General features: G+C 40.5%; 1 protein-coding gene across 6 annotated transcripts; it reads left to right on the forward strand.

Annotated features, from left to right (window-relative positions):
- The first annotated feature begins 1,265 nt into the window (after positions 1–1,265).
- On the forward strand, positions 1,266–12,384 carry FAM217A (family with sequence similarity 217 member A). 6 transcript variants are annotated; one of them, XM_036351790.1, is made up of 7 exons: positions 1,434–1,730; positions 2,652–2,739; positions 4,538–4,622; positions 4,773–4,786; positions 5,451–5,525; positions 5,618–5,685; positions 10,866–12,384. In XM_036351790.1, exons 1-7 carry the CDS (start codon positions 1,519–1,521, stop codon positions 12,082–12,084), a joined length of 1,761 nt encoding a protein of 586 aa, XP_036207683.1. In that variant the 5' UTR covers positions 1,434–1,518; the 3' UTR covers positions 12,085–12,384. The 6 variants fall into 6 exon arrangements, with proteins under 6 accessions (XP_036207682.1, XP_036207684.1, XP_036207683.1 ...); XM_036351793.1 differs by lacking the exon at positions 1,434–1,730 and adding an exon at positions 3,017–3,122; XM_036351789.1 differs by lacking the exon at positions 2,652–2,739 and having other exon boundaries at positions 1,266–1,730.
- The last annotated feature ends 398 nt before the right edge of the window (positions 12,385–12,782 follow it).

Raw genomic sequence — 12,782 nt, forward strand, 5'->3', positions numbered from 1 at the left:
CTTAAAGCCTGGCTACATAATTTGGGCTTTACCTTGGGCATGAGGAGGGCATTTGTTTTAGACCAGTGGCATAGAAAACAGTCTGAAGAGGAGCACGCTTAGGAGGGAGACATCCAAAGAGGCATAGGCTAATCTTACAATTATTCTTCTATATTTAATGTGCTGCTACTGGGTGCCCGGCACAATTTAAAGTGATGGGATTCAGCAATGACCTAGACAGGAAAGGCCCCTGCCCTCCTCTAGGGTTATAGTCTACTGCAAAGAGACAGGTAATTTAAAAAGCAAATAAGACTGACAAGATCATGAGATGTACAGAGAAGAAATAAAACTGGTTTTATGAAATAATGTGGGTGGGAAGGACTTTTTAAAAATGAAGTCAGGAAAGGCCTTTCCTTTTTTTTTTAGTTATTTTACTTTATTTATTTCTTGAAATAAAAAAATAAAAAAAGGAAAGGCCTTTCTTAGAGGAACATGGAAATGCAGAGGAAGGAGGACATCTCTGGGAGTGGGGTGGAGATGGGGACCACAGATCTGAGAAAACCCATGTGCATTTTCCTTGGAAGACACTCAAAGGAGCATGGGATCCCTTTCCCCAAGTGTTAAACCAGTGCAATTAGATGCTTAATAAAACATTTTGGGGGTTGAATCTAGAGCTGGGTGTTCAACCCAACAGAATGCAATAGTATCCATCAGCAAAGCAAAAAATTCGTCTTCAAATGACAATGCTTTATTATATCTACATCTGACAAAGATTTTTAGTATTTAGTTACATGTACAAATATATGGCAGTCACAAATGTGTAAATATTCACTTACATACTTATTTACATAATATATGTATATATAATGACATACCCATATTCTATATGTGTATATATACATGTATTCTTTCCTCTCCTCCCCCTGCTCCAAGCACTTATTTCAGGGAACTAAAGTAAGGGATATGAACTTGGAGGGCAAAATTGGCCTCCCACAATCTAAATGTATTATAGAAACAAACAAAACTTCTTTCTGCTGTGATAGCAATGACTTAGGCCTGCTTTGGGCGGGAGCACCTACTTCTTCTACTGCTTGTATTTATGGTTCTACATATTATAAGCAAAGTGGCACTTGACATACAGCTGCACCTGCGCTCAGATTAGCCTTGTCTAGCTTAGCACAGGGCACAACCCCCGGCTTCCCGTGAACCCGGAGCGCGTGGAGGCTGGAGGCTGGAGGCTGGAGGCTGAGGGCGGGCGGGGTGGGGGGGCGGGGGCTGAGGCCGTGACCCCGCCCGTCAGAGCCCCTGGCGGCCACCCACTCACGACGGGCCCCGGGGCCCAGGACGCCCCATGAGGCCCCGGGGGCGCGTGGGCGGCAGCGTCGCCGGGTGACCTCCAGGAGGCTCGGGCCTGGGCGATGGCTACCCGGGGGCGCGGGGGAACGCCGGCCGTCGTGGGCGCCCACGCTCGACGGCAGTTGCGGGGCGACCGGGAGCCCGCGGAGCCGCAGCCCCCACCCCCATCCCCACCCCCCGCTCATGTCGCCCGGCTCCGCGGCCGCCCGCGGGCCCCGCCGGCCGCCCCCCGCCGGCCGCCCGCTGCCCGCCCTGTCCTCCCGCTGCAGGAAGGCCGAGCCGGAGGAGGCGTCCGCCCAGCCGTTCGCCGCGCGCGCGGAGGCGCCGGGGCCGCGAGGCGGCTGCGCGTTGGGAGACGACGCCGGGGACGACGCGCGGGCCCGCGACGGGGCGGGGTAAGAGCAGCCCCGCCGGCCCGGCCGCGCTCCGCCAAGCCGTCCGCCGCGGGGGAGGGCGCGCCCGGGCCGTGCACCCCCCCTCCGACCCCCCCGCCCTGCCCGGCACCGATCCAGACCCGCTCCCGCTTTTCGACCCCGGGCCCCTCCGCCAGGGGCGGGGCCTTTGCCCGCGTCCGGGGCCCTCACCGGGCGCCCACCTGGGGGTCCCCTCCCCGCCCCGGGCAGCGACCTCCCTGCCCGCCTCCACCCAGCGCCGGGCACAGAGCCGGCGGCTGCACTCCCACTGGCCCAAACCTTGCCCGAACTGTGTTCCGTTTCTTCGGGATGCACCTCCCCCTCCAGGAGGCAATAAAATGGAACCGATTGGCACCAGACTGGCACTGCAGTGGCTTTACTTACGGTCTCGCACGCTCCTCTTGCACAGGAGTGGCCCAGGGCCAGGACAGTTTGCTGGGAAAGAGTGTTTGGTCCTGTGGGCCTTTCACTGCCTCTGAAACGAGCCTGTTTGGGGGCTAATTCTGTTTCACAGGGAGCACCTGTGGGTGATTAATAGCAGCGTTCACCGCCCTGCTTTTTAAGTTCCAGATAATCCATATTTTTTTTGTGATTTGTATTTTATTTTTCTATCTGATAATACCTCCTTTGTCATCCCAGACCTTAATTTCCTAATCTTCTGTTAGATCTTCCAATTTGCTTTTGACTATACACCTCCCCTCTGCCCCCTGCCCTTTTTTGGTCTGGCTTGCCCATTGTTTCCGGTTGATTTTATTTGTTACCCTCACCCTACCCTCATGGTCCCGTTCTTCTGCTTTCTAAATATGTTCTTACCCTCCTTCAGATGGGGAGCCAAAGTTCATGCTTTCTTTAAATCAGTATTGTGCCTTACCCATAAATGCGCTTGTTCCACAACCTGTATAGGATTTTAAGGACACAGAGGAGCAAAATGGGGAGAAGAAATGGTGAGAACTATGGCACCAGCCTGCGTGTGTCAAACATCTCCCATGAGGTACAGCACATGCTATTGCCCTTGAGCGTTTGGGCAGCAGCTCCCGTTGTTCAAACCGAACCCCATGGACCTGCTGCTGAGGTCCCTTGCTGCTGTCTCTTGGAGAACAGTTGTCCTGTGCTTTTAACCCCTTGGCACATTTGGAATACCAAGTGGAAAATTTTTATGTCTTGTAACAAAGAAAAAGTTAACCAGCTTCTCTCCAAATCTGGAGACATTTCTAATGACAATTGGATTTTGTTTTATTTTCTCTCACATATTTTGTGAAAAATATTAGTAAAGCAGGTGGAATTCCAAAAATAACCAATTCCCAACCTGTAAGGAATTTGCAACCTCGTTGGCTTCATGTGTGGTTGACGGCCTTCTTCCAATGGACAAACTTGGTAATATTACTTTTTTGTATGATCTCCACAGCACCATTCAGCAGCTTCCCTTTACTATGTTAATTTGAGAACGTTTCTCTCCCTTGTTATTTGATACAGTAGTATACCAGGTCACAGACATAGCTGAGAGAAGTTTGGGCATCTGTTGGAGACATTTTAAAAATACAAATAACAGGGCCATATCCTCATCCTACTAAATTAGAATTCATAGTATTTTTTTCAACTGTTATTTTTTAAAAGCTCCCTAAGTAATTCTCACATAGAGATGAGACTTCTATTATTTCAGAGAACATAGAATAATTTACTAATTTTATTTATTTTTTTAAAGTACTTTATTTATTTTTTTAAATATATTTTATTGATTTTTTACAGAGAGGAAGGGAGAGAGATAGAGAGTTAGAAATATCGATGAGAGAGAAACATCGATCAGCTGCCTCCTGCACACCCCCCACTGGGGATGTGCCCGCAACCCAGGTACATGCCCTTGACCGGAATCGAACCCGGGACCTTTCAGTCCGACGCTCTATCCACTGAGCCAAACCGGTTTCGGCTAATTTTATTTTTCAAACACCACCAAACAAAGATAATCTACAGCCTGCCTCCCAAGATTCAGCTCCCCTTCCTATCAGGAAATGATCCTTGCGGATCAGTTAAATCCTCAAACGGTATTTAAGCTTAATTCTCCCTGTTCCTCCTTAAGGTGGGGATGACACCTAACACTACCTAACATCTTACTTGTATATTGCTTAGAATTTAATTTACAAATGATTTCCTCATTTGAGACAGGAAAAAACTGAGTTCATGTCTAAAAAACATTACTTTAAAAAATAATCACCTCTTCCAGGATAAATTATTACAATCCTCTCCTACACATCCCACATTTTCCCCCCATAGCACTCAGCACAATGTTTGGAACATAAACACTCAGTTGATATTTGTACATTTTCTTATTCATTTTTTTAGTATTTCCTCAGTGTTTTCAACATCTGAAGCCCAGAATGAGTAGTGGGCTGGTCATTGAGTATAATGTGAGGATTAGGAATTTCCTTTGGTTGATTTATAGGCTTTCAGATACAGAAACTGGTGAATTTTACACAATGAAGTGGACATTATATTTTAAACTCAATTTTGAAAACCCGTGTGCCATTATTTTTAAGAAAGTGAGACTGAAACCATAAGTTATTGTAAAAGCCTTTCCATTTCCTGACTAATAAGTGTTATCAAGCTGATAATAACTTGATAAGAGAACATTGATATTCCTCAGATATGCTGGTAGTACCCTTATAGGTGGCAGAGGGGTCATGAAACTTTGTGCCTTTTGTCACACTCTACCCAAAGGACATGTCAAATGATGTACTTGAGCTTTTTAAAATTTTCTTAACATTAAGTTTATCCTAAAACAAATATTGTTGTAGAATTTATCTCACTGGAATTTGGATTCAGAAGTACCTCTTCCTGAGAATAAAAACCTCCCACCTGGAAGGGATAGTGCAGCAGGTGGTAAGAAATCCTAGATGTCTATATACTTATATTTATAAATATATGAAAATGTACTCATATGAATAACCACTCATATAAAAGGGGGTTTGTTTTTAGTACAACCAATTTTATGTAACTATTAATTGTTATTTTTTATACACATTCTTTCAGGCAAAATTAACAAGGTAAGGATAAATGTTTGGCTTTAAATAATTCACAAAACATTATTTTAAAATTAAATGTTATATTCTTTAAAAAATTCTTTACTCAAAGTTAAACTTTATATTTCATGTCTGTAGAATTCTTTAATCAACTTAAAGTTGTTGTTTTTTACGGCTGCAAATTGGTCATTAAATTACTATTTGGTTTTGTTGTTTTTTCAATATACAATACTATATATGGAAATTATAGTGAATATAGTATTTTCTAATCACTGCCAAAGGTAATGGTCTCAGCACTTAAAATATCTTAAAGCAGTTGAAATGGTTAATATTTTGTTTTGAAGTAGTGAGAAAATTAATTTCATTTACCTTTTTTTGATCAAACTATAAAACACTTAACTTTTAGTAAAATACTGATAACCTTAACAGTATTCAAGGCTCATTAGTTAACACTGTTTAGTTGGTATTTATAAGATTATACTAATTCCTATGAAGACAGCAAAAACAAATGAAATCTGTATGTCTTCAAAGGAAAAACAAATGACATCTGTATGTCTTCAAAGGAATATATATTACTATATATTTCTTTATTGGAACTACATATCCCTTAGTTACAACAACTATCAGTCTTAGAATAAGAGTAGGCACAGAGATAGATTGTGCTTAAAAGTCTTCTGCTGCTTTATAGAACCATTTGGAAATTCCAGTAGAGCAACTGATGCTAAAACTTAATTTGTCAGAGCATGCTCACAAAAGAACACAGGTGGGATTTTATTCATCATACTCCTTTCCTAAAGTATTATTTTCTTTAAATGCATGTTACTAAAGTGTTGCCCATGGCTTTTCTGTTATCAGAATAGTAAACAAAGGACATTTCAGTTATGGAGTTATCCTCTTAAAGAAGGAAGTACCATGGACAACAGGTAAGAGGATATTTTTGTAAACCCCTAAATTTGTGAAATAAATTTAAATACAGATGAGTTAACTATTTATCTGAAATGCTAGGACAAAAAACTACTAGAAGAAAATGTATTGTGTCCAAATAATGGGAAAGTATAGAAACTCACACTAAACTAGAAAGTGACTGGCAGACACCACAGAGATAATCAGTATATGGGTAATTGAGAGTTTACTATGCCGTTACAATTGAGGGTTTTGATGGATAGAGTTTAGAATTCTTATTGAAGGGGAAAGGAATTGTAATAGGAAAGTAATATTCCATGTGCTAGGAACAATTTTAATTTCTTGTATATATTAACTCATTTAATCCTCACAACAATCCCATACGTAGGTAGCTATCATCATCTCTGTTTTACAGATGAAGACACTGAGGCATGAGGACAAGTTAAAGAACTTACCCAAAGTCATACAAGTAATGAATGGTAGAATGTAAAAGTAGCTTGATTCATGCTCATAATCACTATTGTATATTGCTTCTCAGACCTTACCTGGATTTGAATTCTTATATTTTGGTTCTTAAACTTTAGTGTGCATTAGAATCAGCTATAACGCTTCTGAAAAATGCAGGTTACTATTATTTGGAAATTAACATTTATTGAACACCATTATGTGTTACTTTTACATAGAGTGTATTATTTAATGGAGCACTTGAGGCAATAGAGTGGTTACTTGATAGCAGACATCTCCTAGTCAGAGGGTTTTTACACTTTGTGAGGCTCAGGATACTGCTAAAATTTGAGGGGGGAAACCAAGAAATGTGAAAGAGATTGTATTGATTAATGTCCTTAAGGTAATGTTGGTGCTGATGAGGATAGGAAAGGCTATTTTTACTAGAGAGAACTCGACTGGGAACAAGGATTTCAAGGTAAGAGGTCAAATGAAATGATTTCTATTATACTAACAGAAGAGCAAACAGTAGATTGCAGCTAGGGTCCCAGACATGGGATCCTACCACCTGAGTTTAAATCCCAGCTCCACTAGATGTGTGACCTTAACCGCTTTGCCTCATTTACCTTACCCATAAAAGGTAGAACATAAAAATGCCTATTTCATGAGGTTATTGTGAGGACTAAACAGATTAATGTGTTTGACAGACATTTGCTGTTAATATTACAGAGTTGGAAATGTTATCAATGAAATATTTCATTATGGAGATTTTTTTTCACTTCAATATAACATCAACAAGAGAATAAAAGTAATGGTAACTCATTCAGTGTTTAACATTTTTGCAAAGTATGTTCATATAATCATTTTATTTCTTAGACCACCTCCAAGGGAGGCGTTCTCATTTCCATTATGCTCAATGTTGAAAAAGGGGTTCAAACCTAGGTCTTCTGTCCCTAACCATGTTCTTTTTACTACACTACAGGGATTGTGTCTATTATCAATTGCAGATTTAAAATAATCTTTCTGTGGTTTTTCAAAGGCAAGTCGGGGGTTGGGGAACGTCCAGCCCCATGAAATCATTTGGTCTGGCCCTGCCATGGTATTAGGGATGAGTTAAATGTTTGACCAAATATAGCAGGCTAATTTTTAAGTTGATAATTTTGTATTGTCCACTTATTGTGTTATAAATATCCCAATGACTCTTGGCAAAAAAAAAAAAAAGGTTCCCCACCCCTGAAAATGAATAAATTAACATATTCTGTAGAAATGAAAACATTTTTCACAATCTTTCGAGATTACTTTGCTGTCTTTACTATAAATTGGCTTTAAAAGAAGCAAGAATTAATGAAACTATATTCAGTGTCCCCCCAAAAATGTATACACACAATGTCTATAGATTCTATTACATTTTAAAAATGAAATATATTTTAATAAACACTGCCTTTATAATTATTCAAAGTATATATACATTTTTTAGAACACCCTGTACATGTCATTTAATCAATCAAATCTTTCAATGTCAGTATTTCTAGTAGGCCTTTTTTTAAAAAATTAAATCTTTATTGTTCAGATTAGTTGTTCCTCTTTTTTCCCCCCCATAGCTCCCCTCCACCCGGTTCCCCTCCCCCCACCCTCTGCCCTCCCCCCCGCCCACTGTCCTCATCCATAGGTGTACGATTTTTGTCCAGTCTCTTCCCGCATCCCCCACACCCCTTTCCCCCCGCCCCCGAGAAGTCAGTCCACTCCCTTTCTATCCCCTGATTCTATTATAATCACGAGTTTATTTTGTTCATCAGATTATTTATTCACTTGATTTTTAGATTCACTTGTTGATAGATGTGTATTTGTTGTTCATAATTTGTATTTGTACCTTTTTCTTCTTCTTCCTCTTCTTAAAGGATACCTTTCAGCATTTCATATAATACTGGTTTGGTGGTGATGAACTCCTTTAGCTTTTCCTTATCTGTGAATCTCTTTATCTAACCTTCAATTCTGAATGATAGCTTTGCTGGATAAAGTAATCTTGGTTGTAGGTTCTTGCTATTCATCACTTTGAATATTTCTTGCCACTTCCTTCTGGCCTGCAAAGTTTCTATTGAGAAATCAGCTGACAGTCGTACGGGTACTCCCTTGTAGGTAAATGACTGTCTTTCTCTTGCTGCTTTTAAGATTCTCTCTTTGTCTTTTGCTCTTGGCATTTTAATTATGATGTGTCTTGGTGTAGTCCTCCTTGGATTCCTTTTGTTTGGAGTTCTCTGTGCTTCCTGGACTTGTAAGTCTATTTCTTTCACCAGGTGGGGGAAGTTTTCTGTCATTATTTCTTCAAATAGGTTTTCAATATCTTGCTCTTTCTCTTCTTCTGGCACCCCTATAATTCGGATGTTGGTATGCTTGAAGTTGTCCCAGAGGCTGCTTACACTGTCTTCGTATTTTTGGATTAATTTTTTATTTTGCTCTTCCGGTTGGGTGTTTTTTGCTTCTTCCTATTTCAGATCTTTGACTTGATTCTTGCAATCCTCTGGTCTGCTGTTGGGAGTCTGTATAATATTCTTGATTTCAGTCAGTGTATGCTTAATTTCTGGTTGGTCCTTTTTCACAACCTTGAGGGTCTCACCAGACTTATTGAGGATCTCATTAAATTTATCAGTGGTCTCACTAGATTTCTTGAGTGTCTTAAGTTTATCGGCGGTTTCTAGAAAAAATTCTTGAAAAACCTTAAAAGTGTGGTTTTGAACTCTATATCCAGTAGTTTGCTTTCCTCCATTTCTGTCATTTGTGACCTGTTTGTCTCCGCATTTTTTATGCCTCCCTGTGTTGATAGAGTGGCTTTCTGTGCTAGGTGTGCTATAGGGCCCAGTGGCTCAGCCTCCCCAATTACCTGAGGTGGACACTCTTGGTGCACCCCCTTGTGGGCTTTGTGCACAGTCTTGTTGTAGTTAAGCCTTGATTGTTGTAGGTATCACTGGGAGGAATTGACCTCCAGGCCAATTGGCTGTGAGAATCAGCTGTGTCTGCAGTGGGAGAACTTCTGTGCTGGAGACACCCTTCTGGGGCAAGACTTCCTTCAATGGGGCTTTGGTGCTCACTGAGTCTGCCCCCTGAGTGTGTCCCTTATGGATCTGAGGAGTTGTAATCTGGATGGTCCCACTCTGACCACTGGGTACACTGGCTCTTGGATCTCTAAGGAGGTGCTAATTTAGCCTCTGCCTGAGGCTATCCAGCAGGAGCTCAGCTGTGAAGGAATGCAAGCTGCTGTGGGACATTGGGCCAGCTGCAGTTTGTTAGGTAATTTTCAGATTGCAAAGGGCCAGGCCTTTCATATGCAAAAGCCAGCACACAGCTTTGGCGGGGCGGGGTCCCAGGGGATCAACAGGGCGGAGCAAGCAGCTATGGCTACTCCTCAGTCCTACCCTAAGAGGCCCTGAGTCTCAGTGTCCGGTAATCGCTGCAAGCACCTCTGAGAGAAAGCCACCGTCGAGGTCCAACCGATGTCAGACAGTCTAGCCCCGGGGTGGGCAAACTTTTTGACTCGAGGGCCACAATGGGTTCTTAAACTGGACCGGAGGGCCGGAACAAAAGCATGGATGGAGTGTTTGTGTGAACTAATATAAATTCAAAGTAAACATCATTACATTAAAGGGTACGGTCTTTTTTTTCAATAGTTTTATTCATTTCAAACGGGCCATATCCGGCCCGTGGGCCGTAGTTTGCCCACGGCTGGTCTAGCCTCTCCCCGTATGAGTCTGGGTCACCAGAGACTCAACGGGAACTGGAGTTCAGAGCAGTTGGGAGCTTGAGACTCCCTCCCGAATTGAAAAAGACAACCATGTCCTCAACTGCCAGCCCTTTCCACGTGCGCCTCCATACCTCTGCACTTTACTTCCACATGGCACCTCCTCTGAGTCTCAATGTGCTTTTCTCTTTCCTTCTAGTTGTAGAATTTCCACTCGGCCAGCCTTCCTATGGTTCTGGATGATGTCTGTTTTCTTTTAGTTGTATTTTTGAAGTGGTTGTTCGAGGCAGCAATTTCCGGTGTTTACCTATGCCACCATCTTGGTTTCTCCTCTAGTAAGCTTTAACAAAAACTGACTACAAACTAAACTCAGTATTCTATGGCCTGGGTTTTTTGCAGTTTTCAATTTAACATAAAACCCAGAAGTATTTACTCCTAAAGCAAAAGAGCACCATCAGATGAAAATTACTATGAACTATATCTGGGGTAATTTTTGTTTGATTGACATTGTTTTGCTTTCTTTTTTTTTTTTTATTAGAATAATTTTTTAAAACTATAATCGCTAAAGTAGAATCCGTTATTAAGTAACCTAACTAATTTCTTAGTCTCTTTATCTAATTCTGGGTCAATAAACATTTCACTGTAATTTCAGTTTGAGTTATATATAGCCTCCTTTTCAGACAGCATAATTGCATATACAATATAGACATAGGCAAACAGATAGAATTAGCCACTTTTAACCTATGGCCATTCATAGCCACAGTTAACCATTTGTAATGGTTACAATGATCTCATAACCTGTGTATGCACAAGGGGATGCCCAGTTAACATTTTAATTCTTTTAAAATGTATATAGTTTATAATTAGAGCATATTTGAAAATTAGCATATTTCTGTTAAGATAGATATGCACATTCCATTGGGAACTAAACATTAAGTAGTCTTTGATAAAGGTTACATGTTATCATTTAATAGCCTTTTAATTCTAGTCAACAAGCCATTCATTAATTAAATCATTTTTAAGGGATTTCAAAAAACCTTCAATGGAAATTGGCTTTAATACAACCAACAATCCCATAAGGCTCTTCACTCTGAACCACTCACTAACAAGTGCTCCAGCTGATAAGCAAGTTGGTTCTTACTCTGAACTGCTGACGCCATTAGGTCTCTGCTGGCCCTATGCTGATGGAGATTTTTTTAAGGACAGAAATGACTCTCTTAATAATTTATGTTCAACTATAGAAAACAACAATGGTGAAACTTTATCTGCTCCAACTTGGAATTTGAAATATAGAAACAGCAGTGTAGAAGAAAATTTAACAGATGAAAGTGATTTATCAGAAAATGAAAAAGCAAATGATACTTTACTCAGCTGTTTTAAAAAGATGGACCTGAACTTAAAGCCAGAAACAATAGAAAATGTTGAAGAATCTTTCACAGAAGAACCAAGTGAAGTATTTCCATATCCTGATTTTCTCCCTCCTCCTTTCAATACTCTGGACTTGCACAAATTAGCCCTCTCAAAATCTGAAAATTGGAAAGCAGCAGTGGAATCTCCAGAAAGCTGTATTGAACCTTTGATAACTCGTTTATTAGAAATGGAACGACTACAACATACTACTATACAAAAAGAGAGGCCAAGATTACAAACTACCTTCTGTACTCCAGCAGTTACTGAACGACCCTTTTCCTCTAAAACTATACCCAAAATGAGACAGCCAAAAGTTTCTGACTCTGTAAGTCTTCAGACAACTTGTGTAGATAAAACTAGAGAAAAAAGGAAAAAGAATTCTGCTTCTTGCAAGCTTGAACAAAATGCTTCACAATGGAATTGGAGCAGTGCTGGCAAATATAAATGGAATTCTAGACCACCATCGCTAAAAAGTTCATCCACAACAAAACAATTGGTGGCAACTTATGATGACTTTAAAAATCCCCAAAGCTCCATTTTAAATCCATGCCAAGAACTCTCAACCAATGCTACTACTGCCCAGTCAACTCAATCACTGGTTAAAGTGGTCTCAACAAGACCCTGTCTGCCACCAAGGTCTCTAATACCAGTTTCACCTATACCTCTGTCTTTTTCTGAAAATCAGAGGGAAGAAATGAAGGCACCAAGGACCAAAAAGAAACTTTACCGAAAACATATAGCATTGAACAGGCCATTCTATATTCAGAATCTAAACTGTCTATCACCTTCATTTAGAGCTAAGGGTAAGTGCTCACCCATTGAGCAAAAATAACATTTCCCCCCATACATCTCTATATGAGCAAATCTTTCAAGAAGCCCAGCTAAAATATGGTTCATCATTTCGAGATGCAGGTATTAAACACACACACAGTACTTGATGTGATATTGAGCAGAACCTGTGGAAATCACTGCTGGGATCGGTGACGTATCAACCCAAGGTGACATATTGGACAATCTTTTGTATGTTGTTTCAAAATGTTTCGCTTAGTAAACTATTCTACTCAAAAGATTGTTCTTTTGTTGTGATTGTTTCCCAGTATAATTCTATCAATAAATTGCATAATTGACTTATTGTTGCTGTAATTATCCTTGTGCTCTATTATACACACGTAAGAGTTAGTTACCTCTATCAGTGATTTTAAAAAATTCTTCCCACTCTGTTATCTTTTTTCTTTCCCTTCCCATCTCCACAATCTCTTCTATTATTTTGACCTATCATTTGGGTATTTGGCCATTAAATGCTAAGGAAGTTGCTGTTTTGTTAATATACAAGATCCTCATGGTTTTCCTATGACTTCTTAGAAACCTTCCATTTCCCATGCCCTTTTTATTTAAAAATAAGATTGATTCTTTTGGAGGCCTAACTGTAGTTTTAGGCATGAAACAACCCTCTTCCACTCAAATCTAATAGTTTTTAAATGTCTAAGGAAAAATGGGAAAAAAGTCAGTCCACAGAGAAGCCAGAATTTC

Source organism: Myotis myotis, unplaced genomic scaffold, assembly GCF_014108235.1.
Source record: "Myotis myotis isolate mMyoMyo1 unplaced genomic scaffold, mMyoMyo1.p scaffold_m19_p_2, whole genome shotgun sequence".
Classification (NCBI taxonomy): Eukaryota; Metazoa; Chordata; class Mammalia; order Chiroptera; family Vespertilionidae; genus Myotis; species Myotis myotis.

Bases quoted from the DNA above. Each gene is read 5' to 3' on its own strand.
- FAM217A (XM_036351789.1), top strand. From the start codon at position 1,398: ATGGCTACCCGGGGGCGCGGGGGAACGCCGGCCGTCGTGGGCGCCCAC. The intron at 1,731-4,537 runs GTAAGAGCAGCC...ATATTGTTGTAG, and splicing joins CGGGCCCGCGACGGGGCGGG to AATTTATCTCACTGGAATTT. The intron at 5,686-10,865 runs GTAAGAGGATAT...ATCATTTTTAAG, and splicing joins GGAAGTACCATGGACAACAG to GGATTTCAAAAAACCTTCAA.